The 18,563-nt window shown below is 42.2% G+C and overlaps 1 protein-coding gene across 2 annotated transcripts in view; it reads right to left on the bottom strand.

Moving 5' to 3' along the window:
• Positions 1-18,563, bottom strand: part of PPM1H (protein phosphatase, Mg2+/Mn2+ dependent 1H) — an 88,223-nt gene that overhangs the window by 6,942 nt on the left and 62,718 nt on the right. For both annotated transcript variants that reach the window (XM_083463599.1, XM_083463600.1), the window contains exons 6-9: positions 16,768-16,886; positions 7,102-7,165; positions 4,789-4,896; positions 907-1,058 (exon numbers count right to left, since the gene is read on the bottom strand). In XM_083463599.1, the coding sequence (XP_083319725.1) occupies positions 907-1,058; positions 4,789-4,896; positions 7,102-7,165; positions 16,768-16,886 (443 nt within the window). The remainder of the gene's footprint in view (positions 1-906; positions 1,059-4,788; positions 4,897-7,101; positions 7,166-16,767; positions 16,887-18,563) is intronic.

Genomic DNA, 18,563 nt, shown 5'->3' with positions numbered 1-18,563 from the left:
GAATTATATTACTATTATTTATGCGTCTCCCATCTGACTGGTTTGCCCCAGACACTGGCTGGCTTCCAGCAGAAAATAAAAAACATCAAACATTTAAAACTTCCCTATACAGGGGCTGCCTTCAGATGTCTTCTAAAAGCCATATAGTTGTTTATCTGTTTGATACCTGATGGGCGGGCGTTCTACAAATGGACACCACTGAGAAGGCCCTCTTGCCTGGTTCCTTGTAACTTCCCTTCTTGCTGTGAGGGAATCACCAGAAGGCCCTCAGAGCTGGATCTCCATGCTAGGCCTGAATGATGTGGGTGGAAATGCTGCTTCAGGTATATAGAGCCGTGGCCGTTTAGGTCATTAAAGGTCAGCACCAACACTCTGAATTGTGCTCGGAAACATACTGGGAGCCAATGTAGATCCTTTAAAACTGGTGTTATATGGTCCCAGCAGCCACTCCCACTCACCAGTCAAACTGCCAAATAAGCATTAATTCATGAAAATCAATGCTAAACATAAGGAAAGCAAACAGTGGCAACAGGAAAACGCACTATACGTAACTGGAATAAAAGGGAGGCTGCCCCTTCTTAGTAACAGATAAATGAGAAAGCATTTCAGGAACTTGGAGATTAATATCTCTAGCAGTGCATTACTGAATGCTTTATTCACTAATGTAGCAAATTTGGAATGCAACTGTCAAGGCAACTTTTACAAAACTGCTGAAGTAGTTTTCAAGCAACTCATTCTCCTTAGGACCTAATTGGAATAAAGCTTTTCAGAACGTGCATTTGTTCCTGCTGAAGCTTCTAATATTGATCAGTGGAAGCACTGCAAAGGCAACAACACATTCCTGGCAAGCAGTCTGAATCTGAAAAGCACCTTGCTAAGGAAATATAAAAGGGAGAGATTACAAACCTGTGGGGGTCATCAGGGTCACAGTTTGGCAGGAAATTAGTGACTGCTTCTGCCACTTCTTCATTTAATAGTACATCCCAGAGTCCATCTGTTGCCAAGATCAACACATCATCAGGTCCATGCTCATACTGGAGAAGATCATATACCCTCACCTGAAAAACAAAAACAAACTCATTAGGTGAAGGAGAAACAAGGGTTTGTTTTTGTGGGTGTCCTAATGAATGTTGTATGTTTCTGCTACGAAAAAAAATCTACTTGTTTCCCTAGCAGTTAAGATCAAATGTGGCCACGTGTACAGTCCTACACATTTAAGTGGAGATTCTTACCTACTTAGACTACTTTCTGAAGGGGGAGTTGCACCAGCACTATGTCCAAGTGCTGCTTTCTCTCCTTTTACAGTCACCTCTAAGTCAACACTTTGAGCCTCATCAAGTAGTACAGGAAATCACTCGGCATCTTATTTATTTTAAAACAGACCTAGCTGATCTGGAAGCTTTGGAAGGTTCAAGGCAGGATCTGCTAATGCAGCATTCAGCCTGCAAACATGTCAGGCAGGAAGAAGAAGAAGAGGAGTTTGGATTTGATATCCCGCCTTTCACTCCCCTTCAGGAGTCTCAAAGCGGCTAACATTCGCCTTTCCCTTCCTCCCCTACAACAAACACTCTGTGAGGTGAGTGGGGCTGAGAGACTTCAGAGAAGTGTGACTGGCCCAAGGTCACCCAGCAGCTGCATGTGGAGGAGCGGGGAAGCGAACCCAGTTCACCAGATTACGAGACTACCGCTCTTAACCACTACACCACACTACCATTACAGACAATTTTAGTCTGCAGCAGCAGCTTTTCACTAAGCTCCCACCTCTACAAAGGCAAAACACTGGGGAAACGTATGGTTCAGCTGCATGACAATCGAGAGAAGGTGACACGCCCTAGTTTGACAAACCAACCTGAAGCTGATCTATGTATGTGACGTGCAGGATATTCTCAAATGTTTTGACAGAAATGGAACTAACAGAAAACTCACATACCTGAGTATTTCTCATAGCCCTGCATGCTGATTAAAAAACTTTACAAAATAAATGTTCACTTACAGCCTGCTGAGTATGGCATCCAAAATATATTCCTTGGCTGCACTGACAGATTTTATTGAACCAGCAGAGGGATAAAGGTCATTTTATGTATTTCCAAGTGTGTCTTCTGTGAGAGATGCAGGTCTTCTAGCTGCCTGCTTCATACTCCCCATTGTCAAACCACCTGGCTCCTTTAAGTCCAAAAACAAAACCTTCAGGAGTCCTTCTGAATTACTAACGGAGCACTTTAATTACTCCAGCAGTAGCTGTATTTTCAGAGAAGTGAAGTGACCTTGTGACAACTGACAAAAGGAAGTTATTATCGGGACTAGGATTTGGAAACAGCACACCTGGCTGGGAATGCTGATTTATCCTTACGGCTGGCAGGGTCAGTGCTCTGCGGTTGTGTTGGGAAACACACTTGGCATTGCTGTAAGAGAATCATTTATCCTCTCTTTGTGTTGTGCTAATCTTTGAAATCCAGGATTAGGAAATTTATATGGAGTACTTAGACTTCTTAATGTAGTTAGATCCCAGTGCAAACATTCAATATTCCCTTTAACTAATGGAGAAACTTGGATTTTAAAAAATGAAATATATCATTTACTAAGGTGGAAGATGCGATTAAGGAATTAGAAGCTGATGAGCTAGACACACAATTGCTCATTCCTCATTCAAAGTGTCAAAAATTAAACGCAAAAGTTGTCAAGTCCACTGCAGAGGAACATAACTTACACCCTCTAGCCACCAACAAAGTGTTACACCACCAGAGACCTATAACACACCACAAAGTATCCATGCTCATTCCCCCACTTCTCATTAGCTAAAAGCAAGAAGATAAACGCAATGCACCTCTTTCATACAACAAAGGACTAAACCTCCCTCCTATTAAAGTATGTATCAGAACAAACAACAGAATATATAGTGGCTTCTCCTTGTTTATAGCAATGTAGCCTTTAAAAATATGGTTAAATCTATACAATGAACACAAAATTGCACAGATGCTGTATGTCAACACTTAACCTTTTCTTGTTTGCTTGCTTTAAATATGTATTTATTAATTTTCAGAGAGAAAAAGCCAACAATTAAACAGCAAGTTGAAAGGCAAGAACCAGATAAACATTCCCCAACCCTAGAATGGCAGAGCCAGCTTCCATATTTAGTGATTGTAATCCCACAGCTTTTCAGAAGTGCCAGTCACAGTGCCAATATCCAACCAAGTCATTTCTTCCTAATTAAATATGATATGTGGGTTGGGTGGGCTGGATGGCGAGCTAAGACAGCTAATGATGGAATAAATGTGAGAACATTTGAGAAACAAAGTTTGCTCTCGGTGCCCATCAGCTGGCCGATGCTGAATGTAAGCCCTCTGAAGTCACACTGTCAGCTGATTGGATCTGAGAGTATGCCTGCAAAGGGATTCATTACACCTGCAAAAATGGACATTTCCTTTTCACTGCAGATTGGTACCTGAGTCCAAGCTACTCCCACAAATGGACAACTTCAAAGGGGCTTGTTGTCCTTGTCAATCAGCTGAGCCCTGCCTACCAAGGAAGAATCAACAATAACCTACCCACCCACATGTCAGTTGTGGAACATGTGGGGTATCGGGGGGGGGGGGAGGAAATGGCCTCATGGGCCAAATTAGGTTGTTCCCAACCACTGCACTATGTGTTCCATCACTATTTTCCTATAGTGTATGTGAGGGTGATTCGAGATAGCTACCTGTCTTGAGCACTCTCTTCATTTTTTGCTTTATGGTACAGCACCCAGCTAGGAACAAGAGCAGCACCATCTTGATACACTCTCCTTTAATCTACACCCAGGTAGAAAATGTTCCTATCACTTCAGACTCAACTAGCCACAAAATGTTCTCATTCTCATCCTTGAAATCCTTGTCGTTCTTCTGGGTCTCCTTCCCTAAGAAATGGTCATATATTTTATGAAAGTGATGGCCTGAAGCAGGGAAAACAGTTACCTTGGGAGTTATTCTGGGCTTAAGAGTTTTATGTGAAGATGTCCTAAATGACACAAAATGTGTTTTGAAAGCTTTACCAAGTTCAAAGCACAACATGCAACACTCCTGATATGACCCATTTTTCACTATGGAATTCAAGAGAAACAGTCAACATAAGCAATCCTCAGCTACTTTACAACTGATCAACAGAGCTACTTAAATAAAATTAATCCTCTCTTAATTGCATTTTTCCTTCTCATCTAACTCACTGACAAACATAGAAATACAATCCAAATGATTTATATGTAACTTTTAAAGTCTGGTACTCAGCTTTATTATCTGCTATACTCGCCAATTAACCCCCTCCCCCTTTAGGGTTTGCTTTTAAAAAATAAGACACCCACCAAACAGCTCCTCTATGTTTCCTGCCCTGTAGTCAATTTCCAGAACAGAGTGCCAAATGTCCACTTTATGGTTCTATAACTTTTATACTAATGTTTGTCAAATGTGTTTTATGGGCTTTCTAAATCCCTCTAGACAGCTATAAATTTAACATACATCCTCTAGCCATATTTGGCTGCAATCCTAAACTCGCTTACTTGGGAGTGAGCCCCACTGAACAAAGGGACTTACTTTTGAGTAAGCATGCATAGAATCGTACTCTTAGACAGGGGAATGAGTTTTGACCATCTTTTCCGTAAGCCACAGCCATGTTCCCTATTTAAGGTGTTCATTGCAGCCATTTTTCATGTGGACACCTAAACATTTCACAAGCAGGTTAAGACATGTTGCAAACATTTTTAAAGCCATAGTTTAGGTCCCTTGTCCCGTTCCTATAAAAAAAGTATGAATGTTTTACCTCTGGCGACGAGGACAAAAAAGGTTTGATGTAGATGTTTGAGTCATGCACCTTCAAGTCATGGTCTCCAAGTCCTCTCGTAACCCCAATAGTTGCCATGACACGAGCCTGGAAACGGAGAAAGAAACCAGTTTATAGTGCTGTTCTGGGAGGCAGCTGTCTATGTGAAAGCTGTTACCAGCAACTGCACCAATAAATCCTACTCAAAAGCTCACTTCACATGTTTGCTTGACTGCATGAAGGGGCAAGTAGGAACATATGAAGAAGTCACACCCCACCTAGATTATTTATGTGCTGGATATTCTCCCCAACAAACACATGATCAGCATTTGTTGGGTGGGGGAGGTTGCTATTGTACTCATACATAGAGTTTCCAACATGGCATATTCAGGGTTCCTGTCCCATGTTGGAAAGCCTACACCCAAGGAAGACAAGCCCCTTGAGTCTAATCTTGTGTTGGCTGGGGAGTGAGCCCACCACAAAAAGGCAACTGGCATGTGAGCCAAAGCAGGTAGAAAGCTGTTCTCATCACCACAGCCACCAGTACAAAGGTGTGCTAGTCACCACTGCCATCCAATCGTACAGAAGCAGTGCTGGATCAAGGAGTGGCCTCAAGCTGCAAGCCAGTGTCTTCAGGGTGACGCCAACCCCATCCAAGACAGCCTGCATTCCAGACCCTGAAATATGTGGTTGCATTTCAAGAGCCCATATCCTGTCATGAGTCAAAGCCTATACAGTGGTACCTCGGGTTAAGAACTTAATTCGTTCTGGAGGTCCGTTCTTAACCTGAAACTGTTCTTAACCCGAGGTACCACTGTATTACCAAGCAAGTTGAGGGAATGTTGCCCAAGACTGAACACCTGAGACCTGCAGTAATTGCACACATTCAAGTAAATGACTGCAGTTATAACATGTGTGACAGATCATATAAACTCACCTACAGGGCATAACCTGTACCCTTCTTTCATTATACAAAAAACTTTGGCAAGGACTGGGGAGTTTTTTGGCCTAAAATAGAGGCAACAGTTCTTTATAAAACAATGAACACAACAACAAATACCTAGCAAGAAAACTCTTGGGACAGCCTGCTGCTCCCAGAAGTTGACTACAACTATAACCATCACTGACCACTAGCCATGTTGGATGGGGCTAATGGAAGTTGTAGGGCAGAAGGTTGGGGAAGCCCATCACAGAACAATCAAATGTCCTCTACCAACCCCCCCCCCCTTTCTGACACCTTTGCATCAACCCTGGGATCCCTTAGCAAAAGAGTAAGATTCTTGAGACAGCTTATGGAGCAGATACATCATTTTACTGATGGTACTGGTTTACTGATAATACTGGACACTCTCAATTCTGGCTCTAAAATACACTGCAAAGTAAACCCACTAAGCCCAAACACAAAAATAGGGAGAAAAATAAATTTAGAAGTAACAGGTGTACAAATATTTCTGAAAACAAACCAGCCCATCAAATCGTACAGATAAGCCACGTCAGGTTTGAGTCCTGCATAGCTAGATTAATTCTGAAGATAGGCTATTAAAACAAAAATCAAATAAGCAATAAAGCCATTGGGAAAGAGTTGCTTAGAAACAGTGTGAGCACACCAATGCCAATAATCTAAGACTTCAGTGCCCTTTTATTGATCCTAGAGTTGTATCTCTCAGGCATGCTGGGATCAGTGCAAATAACCTTGCTGTTTTTAATTATGCATCTCTTTCAAGAGCATTCTCAGTCTTTCCACAAACACCCCTCTCCTGAAAGAGAATTTTATTCCTAAGCTTGAACCGAGCAGTGAATGCAGCTAAGAGCACATACACAAAATAAATCCATGCACCAATAAAGTTCAGTCTTGCTTGATCCCAATACACTAAGATTGTGCTCAAAACTAATTAAACAAACATTACGTCTTTTGTCTTTTCCCAGCTTTTATTGGCTCACATTTAATGTAGTGGTCAAGCTGCAGTGAGCTGTCTGCAAATCAAATAAATAAATATTTTATTTTCAAAAAGCCTCTCTCCGTCCCGATTGCTTGAAAGAAAACAAAATAATTAAGTGGGTGAAAAAAGAAAATTCATCCGTAAATGTTATTGAACCGCTTTCACACACACACACACACACCCATAGACTGCATTTTCCCCCTTACAGACAGCAGGAACTGATTTACGGCAGGCACAATATTCTTTCAAGCTGTCAGAACGATAAAATAAAGAGATAGCAAGTGGAAAACGATGGACTGCTTGAGGCTAAATTGAGTGGTAAACAGTTATAAGGCACCATATTCCTCTGAAATGGCAAAACACTGATTCCTACCTTCTTGCCTTCTCCGTATATAAGAGGAAACTTCAAGTCATCCTCTTCAATGGTTTTGTATGCCCTGTGGGAAGATAAACAGCATTTTATAAAGCTTGCACTCAATTATTGACCCAATGCCCTGACACTAGGTGACTCTTTGCTTGTTATTGCTTTTTCTCCACAAGTTTGTCTAGGCTCCAACTTTACAATGCATTCCGAATTTCTCTCTCTCTCTCTTCATACTACACCTGCTGGATGGTACCATTTTTGCAAAAGAAAAAGTTAAGCAAAGAACATAATGTAATTTTATAAACAAACCCTACCTTCTCATTTTAATAACAGATGAGAAAGTAAGTTGGGAAAACATCCCAATTACTAGAAGTGTGGGCCACAGTGTCCACCAAACAACAACACAAATCCATTTAAGAATGGAATCTCATTATTAACTGGTAGCTGTGAGAAACATCAGGGTTTGTGGATAAAGGATGGCATAAACCAGCTTTTTAAAGAAAATCCATCAGAAGCTAAATACATAAAGGAAAGCTTGAAGTTTGAGATACCTTTCATCAGGTTATTTAATGCTCATCTGACCTTGACTATGACATTCAAACTTGCCAGAAATTCTCAGTGCCAGGATCCCCTACACCTTTCAAATAATTACTGGTAAGCCAATATGGAAAGCAGCTCACTGTTGGAATTAGTACGCCAGACACTTGTAGGTTGATTGGCCTATATGGGTGCTTATACCTGCTGCATGTGCCCTGAGAAGCTGTAAATGACCCAAGGGTCCACTATATACATGGAGAGTTTACTGCATACTATTGTTTTGTGCCCAATTACTTTCCACATGGGGAGTGTCCTTACCCAGGGTGGTAAGAAGCCACCCTGAGAGAAATAAAACAGGCAGGTCTGCTCTGCTTGTATTTCATAGAATCACAGAATTGTAGAGTTGGAAGGAACCCCAAGGGTCATCTAGCCCAACCCCCTGCAATGCAGGAATCTCAGCTAAAGCATCCATGACAGACGGCCATCCAACCTCTGCTTAAAAACCTCCGAGGAAGGAGAGTCCACCACCTCCTGAGGGAGTCCCACAACCACTATTGTTTCTCTGGACACTGAGGGATGAGCATTTAGGGTTCTGTTAGTGAGACCCAGGAAAGCACAGAAGTCTACAGCTGGTGACTAAGATTATGTGCCATTGCAAATAGATTTGAGCATGAAGATGCTGAAATACAAGATTTTCATGGACCTGGCCATTGAATATTAAACTTGGGGAGGGGTCCTGCTTTTTAACCTTGGCTAATGGTTTATTGTTCTGGGACATGGACAAAACTGGACCTGTCAAAGAAAAGGAAGCAGCTCTTTTTCTAGTTGACAGGCTAGCAATTGAAAGGGACTCAAAAATAAGCTGTGAAAAACTGTTTGATACACCTGCCCAGTCTCCCTCTCCCACCACACCATACGCCCCATTTTTATTTTACAGTGCACACCCATCTGGGCAATTTCGCTTGACAGCATAGCAATAAAACTATGTTTATGCTGTCCATGTCAGTTATAGGCAGAGCACAGTGTGTTAAATATGCTGTGCCACTGCTGTCATCCCACAAACCCAGACAGAGAGAAAGAGAGAATAGAGGAAGCCCTTTTCAAAGCATGCCAGCATGACAACTCTGGAGAAATCCGTTTAATCCAACAGCACCAAACAATAAAATCGCAGCTAAGTGGCAGCTCCACTCCCTTTGAGAGAAATCAACGGCTGCCAAAGCATGACGGAAACTATAGTAAAGGTGAGGCTGCAATATGGCCTTGAGCCTAACATTCTCTCGGCACCACATCACGTCAGAATGGCTTTTAAAAGCAAATGCAGGATCGTATATTCTAAAGGCTGTACTTTTGAAAGTTGCTGCTGCTTCCTTCCATCTCACCACCCGCATGGCATTTGTGAAGGCCTCTTGCACTCGACAGGAGCGCTCATTAAAGGGTAAGCATGTGTGCAGGCTGGCAGTTGGATACAAATTGAAAACGAAAATAGCATTCAACATTTACAAAAGGAAGGCCGGAAAAACAACAACACGCATAGCAGTAGCTTGATACCCCCTCCACACAAAATAACACCTGGGAGTGGCACAGTAGCACCACCAATTGGCCTTGTCCCATTCTAACTCCACAGAAACCTAACACAGACTATGTTGTAGTTTTTCTCCCCTTTTGACATACTGTCCCTACAAGGTTTTTAATTCAGTGATTGGCATTTACCTCCCCACACTTCTTTTTTTACACCCATGCTTTCACACAGACACCATCTCTTAACCTGGAGGAAGAACAACATGGATGTCATTCAATTGTTATACTAAACAGGTATGTATCTTTTGCCCTGTTCTGGTGTTGGAAGCCGCCCAGAGTGGCTGGGGCAACCAGGTCAAATGAGTCAGGTACAAATAATAAAATTATTATTAATAATAATAATTATTATTATCATCCTAGCACAATTGTCCCATCAGGCTGCTGATGGAATCAGAGCACTGCTCTCCTGGCCATTCACTACCTGTAAGACCTCTGCCAGACAGCTAAATGCAGGTGCAGTGCCAACACCACCACTTGAGAGGTGCAATAACGCTCTCTCACCTGTGCTCATTCAGGTTCAGGTTGGAATTTCTGCCACCTGCCCTCCAGCCACTGTACTTCCTGCTTCATCACACACAGATACCTGGAGTGCCAAGGCAACCTGAGAAGTCTGCAGGATCAGTGTGGGCACTTTTACCTGAACTACTGTAGGTTGCCTAGGGGACTATGTTATACGGAAACAAAAGTTCTTGAAGTTCATTCAAGTTTGCTATGTGTTGATTCATACATATTCAGAAGGGTGTGCTAGTAACTCAATGCCCATGGGTAATCTATATTTATGCAAACATAAGCAAGAGGGGAAGTTCTAGTAGGCAACTGCAGGAGGCGTGAACCACCCCTTTTTAGTAAATGGCAGTGGGGAATAAGTAGAGACTTGCCTCTTAACTTTTTCTCAGGGCTGCAAACAGTGATGCATTCTAAAAGGTCTGCTCTCACACTTTCCTCTCCTCCAAAGTCCCTAAGCAGCACAAGTCTCTTGCTTACGCACTGCTTCAGATTCCAAATGCAATTCCTTCCCTTGAAGAAATAAAGAAACCACAGGAGGGAAACTGAGGCCACGGAAGCTGCAAAGCATCTTGTGGAAAGGCCAGAAACAGACCCACAAGGGTGAAGGAGCTAAATCCAATTGCAGCTTGGTAAGAGTGAACGTGAAGGAACTCTGGTTGCTTTTGTACAATGCAATGCATTCTAAGAAGGTGGTGATAAGAAAACAAGTGAGGTCTGAACACAGTATGAAGTAAAACTGCAGGTACTAGAAGTATCCAGTACCAAAAAGAAAGAAATCCCTACAGGAAGACGGCACAAATCAGTATTGTCAGTATTTTACATCCTTGCAAATGCTTTTAAAACGGGGTTCAATTAGCATCAGAAGATTAAGGCTGGAGTGTGCCACTTTTCCAGGAAATGTGAAGAAAGACATCCTTTCGGGAACAATCTCTTTTTTATTTTGCTACACAGATATGTCATTGGTTCCCTTTTCTTGAACTCTGAGTCTTAATCCCAGTTCATAAGAATTCAAGAGGAGGGTAATTTGTTACTGTTTTTTGGGGGGAGGGTAATTTTATACAGTGGTACCTCGGGTTACATATGCTTCAGGTTACATATGCTTCAGGTTACACACCCCGCTAACCCAGAAATAATAACTCTGGTTAAGAACTTTGCTTTAGGATGAGAAATCGTGCTCCGGTGGCGCGGCAGCAGCGGGAGGCCCCATTAGCTAAAGTGGTGCTTCAGGTTAAGAACAGTTTCAGGTTAAGAACGGACCTCTGGAACGAATTAAGTACATAACCAGAGGTACCACTGTAATAGTATTTACTGAAATTCAATAAAACACACACATACTTTCTATATTAAAAGGGGGGCTTCAGTTCTGGAATTTCAAAGCCTGGCTAGGCAAGATTCTTCAGTTAGCTGTTTATGCAGAGTAGGATAAATCAAAGCTAAGGACAAGCCCATTAAGCAACATGCACAATTCGGGAATGGCTATTTTCTTCACTCTTGCTTCAGCTGTGTTGCTGTCAAAGATAGTAACACTTAACAAGCAGGCCAAGGCAGCAGTGTTCCAACGATTCAAACTATCCAAGGGTTAGTCTATTATTACCATGTGCCAACACAGCTGAGTGTATTGTGCAAAAACCTTAGCAATGTCACAGAGAACGACGGCCAGAACACACCTCTCAAGTTCATGTGATGCGATCGCATGGGCTAGCTCTGTATAAGAGACACAACTTCCAGATAAAAGAATTTCACACAGAGGCATTATTATATATTAGGGCATAAGAAATGGAATCTAGAATGAACCTAGTCTGAAACTCTTGTGTGACACCATTTCAGTTTTATCAGTCATTGTCCTGAACCAAATATTATTTGCACATGCACTTCCTTATCGGAGGATTGTGGGTTGATTTTGGGTTTCTTGTTTAAGCCTGGATTTGTGAAACTGCAGCTACGTTTGCGCTCTCTCTCTCTCTCTCTCTCTCTCTCTCTCTGTCTCTCTCTCTCACACACACACTTGTTCAGTTTAACAAATAAAAAGATCAACCAGAATTCTGCAGACCTCAACTGTGAGATCAAAACTTTAGCTTCTGTTTGTATTACTTGTGCAGGTAGATAGATAGGTGCAACATTAAAATGTTTGCAAGGTTCCAATAACGAAAGAGGAGGGGTGACAACAATTTATAGGAAGAGGAAAATAGAAAATTGCGTAAGTTGCACAAGACCACACACTACTTTAACGAGATAGGTGAAGCTGGAAGTGGTCGAGACCACCCAGCTGGCTTCATAGCTGAATGGGAATATGGACCTGACTTTCTCAAGCAAGCACACACACAGAAGAACATAAGAAGAGCCTGCTAGATTAAGGCAGTGAAACATCTAGTCCAGCATCTAGTCCTCACAATGGCTAACCAGGAGTTGCTTTATTATTTTGGTTGCCTTTTGCATGTTCTAGTAATGACACCACTGGCCTCCAGATTGCTGTGAGATTAAATAAATATCAATTAGGAATATTCAGGTACCAATTAAAAGTACTTATTTCCAAGGTCGTCCTGTGTTAATGTGGAGGGAAATGACACACTAAACATAACTTGGGAGGTTACAACAAAACTGATAAGGCAATGCAAAAAAATCACAAAAAGCAGACTACCCAAATATATCTTCCCCTGCTATTCTTTCCCTCACAGTTAGGGGGTGACTATGGGGCTTCTCTGGTTTGTTTGTTGTCTCCAGCTGGCCCTGCTCCAAGAGCACTGGCTCTGTTCCTCTGGCATGTGTGCACTTAGGGAACGAAGAGTCATTTGTCATTGCCAGGAGATGTGCTGTACACAGCAGGTCAGATCTCCTCCCCTGCTGTTCCTGCAGCCAGAGCTGCAAATCTTGAAAAGATGCAGAACATGCATGTTGTGAGCAGCCATTTATCATTCCAGAAACGTGTTACAAACAGAATACAGGGAGCTATGTTTCTCTGGGGCGCATGACGCCAGGAACCCAAAAGTACCCGTGCAAAGGGCTTTTGTTAAATCTAATTCCGCTTCTATCTTCTGTCTCCTTCTGTTGTCAGTAGCTGCAAATTAACACAGCAGTCATCTTTCTTTAACCACCCCGCTCCCTAAAACAGGAATGCTGTCTCCATAACCATTATATTTTATAAAAAAACACAAAAGCTACTTGGATTAAATATATATCACATACTAGAGGTGGGAAAGGGCTCGTTTAATTACGCACTTGAGATATGTTCCCTCTCTCAAAATCATGATCACTGCTGGAAGTTGAAATGTTTCACTAGGAAAAACAAAGGAAAACAAAAAACCCAGCTAAACACACAGACACCATTTTCCATGGGAGCTCATGAGAATTATACGAATTAGAAAGCAAGGTGTAACTGAGCAGGTGGAAGCATAAGGCAGGCAGGCTGCGGGTTGCTCTTTGTACCCTGGAGTCAGACTGTTAGAGAAGACCACTTATTTGAATAAGACTAATAAGAGCAAGCTAATTAGGCCCGTCGGCACTGGCTGGCAGATAAATCCAGGTCTGGGAAAGGGACATTGCCACTTTAAATACTGCCTTGGGATCTGTGGCAAAGCTAATGAGGACTGTCAGTTGGGCCTCTTTTATTAGGCGGCTCTCTGGAGGATAACGCCTAAGGTTTTGGAACCAGGGCTTCTGCACTTGATTCAATAAATCAATTTATATTAAAGAGGAGGGGAGGAGGCAGTGCAGATCTGGTGTTGGCTTCATAAACTATTCTGTGGCATTTCTCAATCTACTTATCCCCTGCTCTGCCAGACTGCCTGGCTGGGCTGTCAAGTGCCACCGAGCAGAGCAATAAAGAAGAAGAGAAGCGCCCACAGCTACAACATTTGCTGAACGCAACATGCAAGTTACACAACGCTAAGCACACATGAGCTGCTGTGTTTAGCGGGCTTCCTCTAGGACTATGTTTTTCGTTTGTTTGTTTTTTTGCCAACTGGAATTAAAACAACAGCAAGCAGACTAGCTTTAGTGCTAGTTGCAAGAAAAAAGCGAAAAAGGTCAACCCCAGACGAAATTAGAAAACGCACATAAAAGAAAAAGAAACAACAAGCAAGATTAGAATGCAGCTGCTTGTTAAAATCAAATACTCAAGAGACCTGAATACCTGCTCTAGCAGGAAGGAAGGAAGGAAGGACAATGCCAACTTGACAGGCATTATTCCACGAAAGCAGAAAACACTGCAGGGTCCCCTCCCTTAGGACTCCAGCCTCTGATTCAGAATGAGTGTGTGTGCACACGAACGTGCGCGCGCGTGCATGCAAGGGGAGGACAGGGGGAGAGATACACCACAATACATAGATACACAATGGACGTTGCCAGCTAACTGCAAGGAAAGCTTACAGAAACACAGCAGCAAAGCCACTGGGGACAAATGAATGGCATAGGCTGACCCACCTGACTCCTACCAACTTAGGGTTGCCATATTCTGAAGAGCAAAGAAAGAGGACACATTTGCCGACTTCTACTTTTAACTATAGATCACTATGGCAACTCTCATTTTACATACCCATGAAAAAGAGGATGTGTCCTGGAAAAAAAGAGGACATATGGCAACCTGTATCATGGCTTTGGCTATTAACCCTTTGCCTGCAGGTGAACATGACGGAGAAGATTTCTGTGTTCCAAAGATGATCCGTTTGGGATCATGGCATTTATTTTATTTCAGTAAAAAAAAAAGAGGGCGAGACTTATAAGCCATATTATAAGGCCTAATGAGCATTCAGGTGGGTAGTTGAGACAAAAGAAGTACAGTCAAACCTCGGTTGTTGGACGTAATCCGTTATGGAAGCCCATTCAGCTTCCGAAATGTGTCACAACCGAGGCGCGGCTTCCGATTAGTTGCAGGAGTTTCCTGCACTCAAGTGGAAGTCAGACGTTTGGCTTCCAAAAAATGTTCAGAAACCGGAGCATTCACTTCCAGGTTTTCAGCATTCAGGGGCTGAAACGCTCCAAAACGGAGGCGCTTGGGATCTGAGGTTTGACTGTATGCATTCTGTTCCTGAGTACAGAAAATGAAAGCTGTGCACAAGCCACAGAAGTTGCTCAAAGTACTTTCTCCTTCTCTAATCATCCTCCAGCGGCAGCGGCAGCAGCTGCTACATCAGCCACAACTGGTAGCAGCCTATTGCTGTTCCATGTGAAAATGATGTGAGTATATAAAAGGAAATATTCACGAAGCATCCTGTAAACAAGTCTGGTTTCCTTTTTTAAAATAATAATTAACATGACCAAAAGGTTCAGAAAGAGCACAAAAGTACGTTCTAGTTGTGAGAATTTTACGCTTGGATTACACTTCAACATAAAAAGCTAGAACTTCAGGAAGAACCATCTACAGCTTTCCACGTTCAAGTAATATTTGATGTGGGAGAAAAGTCAAACACACAGGACCCCATCTTCATTCTGAAGCGGCACAGTCTTTTGAGGATTGGAGTCTACTCCTCAACATTTCGGGCTGCTTTTATGTTGTTGATTGGAAAGGTTTAAGCTGGCCCACAGAAAAAAGGCATAGGAAACATTCAAAGTACTTAATACAGTCACACGAGAACTGTAATTCAGACTTTTGTCTGAATCCCAAGGACATAAAAGTGTACTTGGACTTTAAAATGTAATTAAATATGACCAGATAGCAAGTTTCAGTCTGAGGTACCTCAGGTTCTTGTCCTTCAAGAAACTGTGTTCCGTAACTGCAATGCCAGCCATAGCAGGTGTCACAAGGAAGTAGACACTGAGGATAATAAGCATCACTCTCCCATCTATGTACCGTATTTTTCGCTCTATAACACGCACCAGACCATAACACGCACATAGTTTTTAGAGGAGGAAAACAAGAAAAAAAATATTCTAAACGAAATAGTGGATATATGATTTTTGTGGTTCATGCTGTGGCCACAGACATGTGATCTGACAGTGAGTTTGGAGTAGCCCAATGCAAAAATCCTGAGGATCCATGTGGATCCATGCTTTGTAACCACAGAGGAGGGAACGAAAGGGAACCATGGATCCTCTGCTCATGACTGCAGCAGATCCCCCCGCCACCCGCAGGCATTCGCTCCATAACACGCACAGATATTTCCCCTTACTTTCTAGGAGGAAAAAAGTGAGTGTTATGGTGCAAAAAATACGGTAACACTCCGGTAAGTTTAATTCCTGACAAAGTCACCAGCTACAGTGATAGGTGATGCTTGAAGAGAGTTAAGAGTAGCAGCCTTGAACCAACCCAAAGACTAAATGGATGATGAAAGTTCTGGGCATTAACTACCACCTTCAGCAAACCTATACAAGCTGGCCAGCCAATTGCTCTGAAAAAGTTCCAGAGCCCAGGAAAAAAGAAAGTGTACAAAGAAACCAGCATCACCTCAAATCAGACCCATCTAGTGTAGATGTGAAATTGTACAACATGGAAAATAGTTTTAATAATCCAGTTTTGTCTCCCTCCCCCCCCCCCCGAAATTTTCTAATGGGATGCAGCATTAGGGAACTGTGGCTTTTTGAACAATATTGCTAACATGTCACACTAAATTTCATTCAAATCACGGAACGTGCTGTGACACAGCAACAAATGCCATTGGACAATGTCGCTACCTGCCTACCCTTTCCAAATATGTGTGCGCTTTGGTTCTTCCACAATTCTCCCAGGAAAACAGCAGTGAAGAACTATATACCAGTATGCTGCCCCAAATTCCATCACTTTTACTCCCACATTTTTCCAAGTTAAGATTATTTCTGGAATCAAATAGCACAGAAATGAGTGCTGAGCATGCACTATGTGCCATTAGTTTTCCAGAAGTGGCTTTTTGCATGAAAGCCCAAATATAATGCAGAAATTAACTAGGCATAGGAAACTTGGCCCTCCAGATGTTTTGAGACTACAATTCCCACCATCCCTGCCCACTGGTCCTGTTAGCTAGGGATCATGGGAGTTGTAGTCCCAAAACATCTGGAGGGCCGAGTTTGCCTATGCCTGTGTTAGGGAAATGGAACAAACTGCTGTGTGGATGCTGCCCTCTAAAAAACAGGAGGCGTTCTTACCAGCCAGTCATATTGAAGTCTCTGTAGAGCATTCTTTTCCCAACTTCCTTCCTCTGGACCCTCCTTGGAAACTCAAAGTGTGTAAACTCGTTTCCCAGCAAGTGTGGCTGCATATATGCCTACAAGATTAAAAAGGGGGAAATGAAAGAGGACAATCATTATTGGAGCTCTTGCATTGTTATTCTCTGTTTTCAAGGAGAGGTGGTAACTGTAAACAAATGATGAACAAAATCTCAGAAGCCCACTACTATAAAGTCTTAAATAACTTCCACTGGATAAGAAGTCTCCCCCTCCCTACCCTCAAACCTTTGAACTACTGCAAAAACATTTTGTCACCTCTTCTGTCCTCAACTTACACCACTGCTGTGCTTCTGTGAATTATTTGCAGTTCAGGACAACTTGCCTATAAAACCTGGTACTGTACATAGTTGAGGGTAGGCATTGCAATGTGGCTCTTCCATCACCTTTGGCACCAGTTTTGGCCCTCGAATTCTGCATGCACTACTGCCATTTTAGATGGGCGCTACAGAAAAATCTCTTTAGACAAAAGGCTCTGCCCCTATATTGATGGAGAGGTAGAGATCATAGGCCGTGTTCTCTTATGCTGCCCCTGCTACCAAGATATAAAGATAATTGCCCCGTTATTTGAAGGAATGCCTAGAGGTTCTAACTTGGAATTGTCCAGTTGCAAGATTTTGCGCAGCAGCCTACAAGATACGCCAGTTGTTCTCGCCTACTGGGTCTACACAGACTTCCTGTTTCTCTTTTAAATTGCTACATCTTCAGTTTTGCTTGCCTACCATTCTATTTTACTTTGTTTCATCCCTATTTGTATTTGCTTTGTTTGTTGTATTTGATACAGCATGCTGGTTTTTAACCGTATAATAAATCACTGCTACTACCATGCACAATGCTCTAGGCTTTTGTACTGTCAGCACCATTAGCTTTTCTAGGTCCTATTGACCAATTGTTGGGAGGGAGGGGAACAAGGATGTCTGGATACAGTCCAATCAAAGTCCATCAAATTAAACTGGGTCAGCCGTCTGTTCTACGCATGGGTCTGTTCTAGGCTGGAACACAGCATGTACAGCTCAGGCTTCTAGATACTGGGGTGGTTTTTTATATAAACTTTCCTGTATACCCCACCTGTTTACGTAGTACCTGTTTTACATGGGGATTTTGAGATGTGGTGCCATTCAGAATAAAACATGGGTATTAACTTCTGGTTTACTGCTGTATCGATAAATACAGAAGAACAAGCACATGGCGTTTGAGCTTGGCTTAACCTGAGTGTCCTCGGCAAATGAGCAAATTAAAGGAAACATGCAAGCTATTTGCATACTTGTCAGAGTATCAGTACATTCGCTGAAATAATGGACAGCGCATGCTTGCATGAAGCAAACCGAACAAAATTACCCGGAGATCTGCTTAGTTCAGAAGTCGAACGGACTTTCGGAACTGATTCCATTCGAGAACAAAGGTACAACTGTATTCTTTTAAAATCAATCCTGCTCAAACTCCTCAACTATTGGGAAAAATGTTTGCTTGTGTGTGTAGGTATATGTGTGGAGGGATGGAGATAGTTAACTTTAATTTGTTTTGATACTTGAATCAAATCGATTTATTTTTTAAAAAAAGTTTGCTAATTTATCAAGTGTTTGTAATAGGAGCTCATAATAAATTTGGAGGAAGCTAGGTAAAGTTTCCAACTGGGAAACAAATTTAATTTTTTTTAAAAGGAAGATGAAAAACCACAAGACCTCCTTGCAACAAGAGTCAATATGCAAATCCATGAT

This window comes from Podarcis liolepis, assembly GCF_965112155.1.
Source record: "Podarcis liolepis genome assembly, chromosome: 10".
NCBI lineage: Eukaryota > Metazoa > Chordata > Lepidosauria > Squamata > Lacertidae > Podarcis > Podarcis liolepis.
The sequence above is the reverse complement of the archived record's forward strand: the minus strand, read 5'-3'. Positions and strand labels throughout refer to the sequence as shown.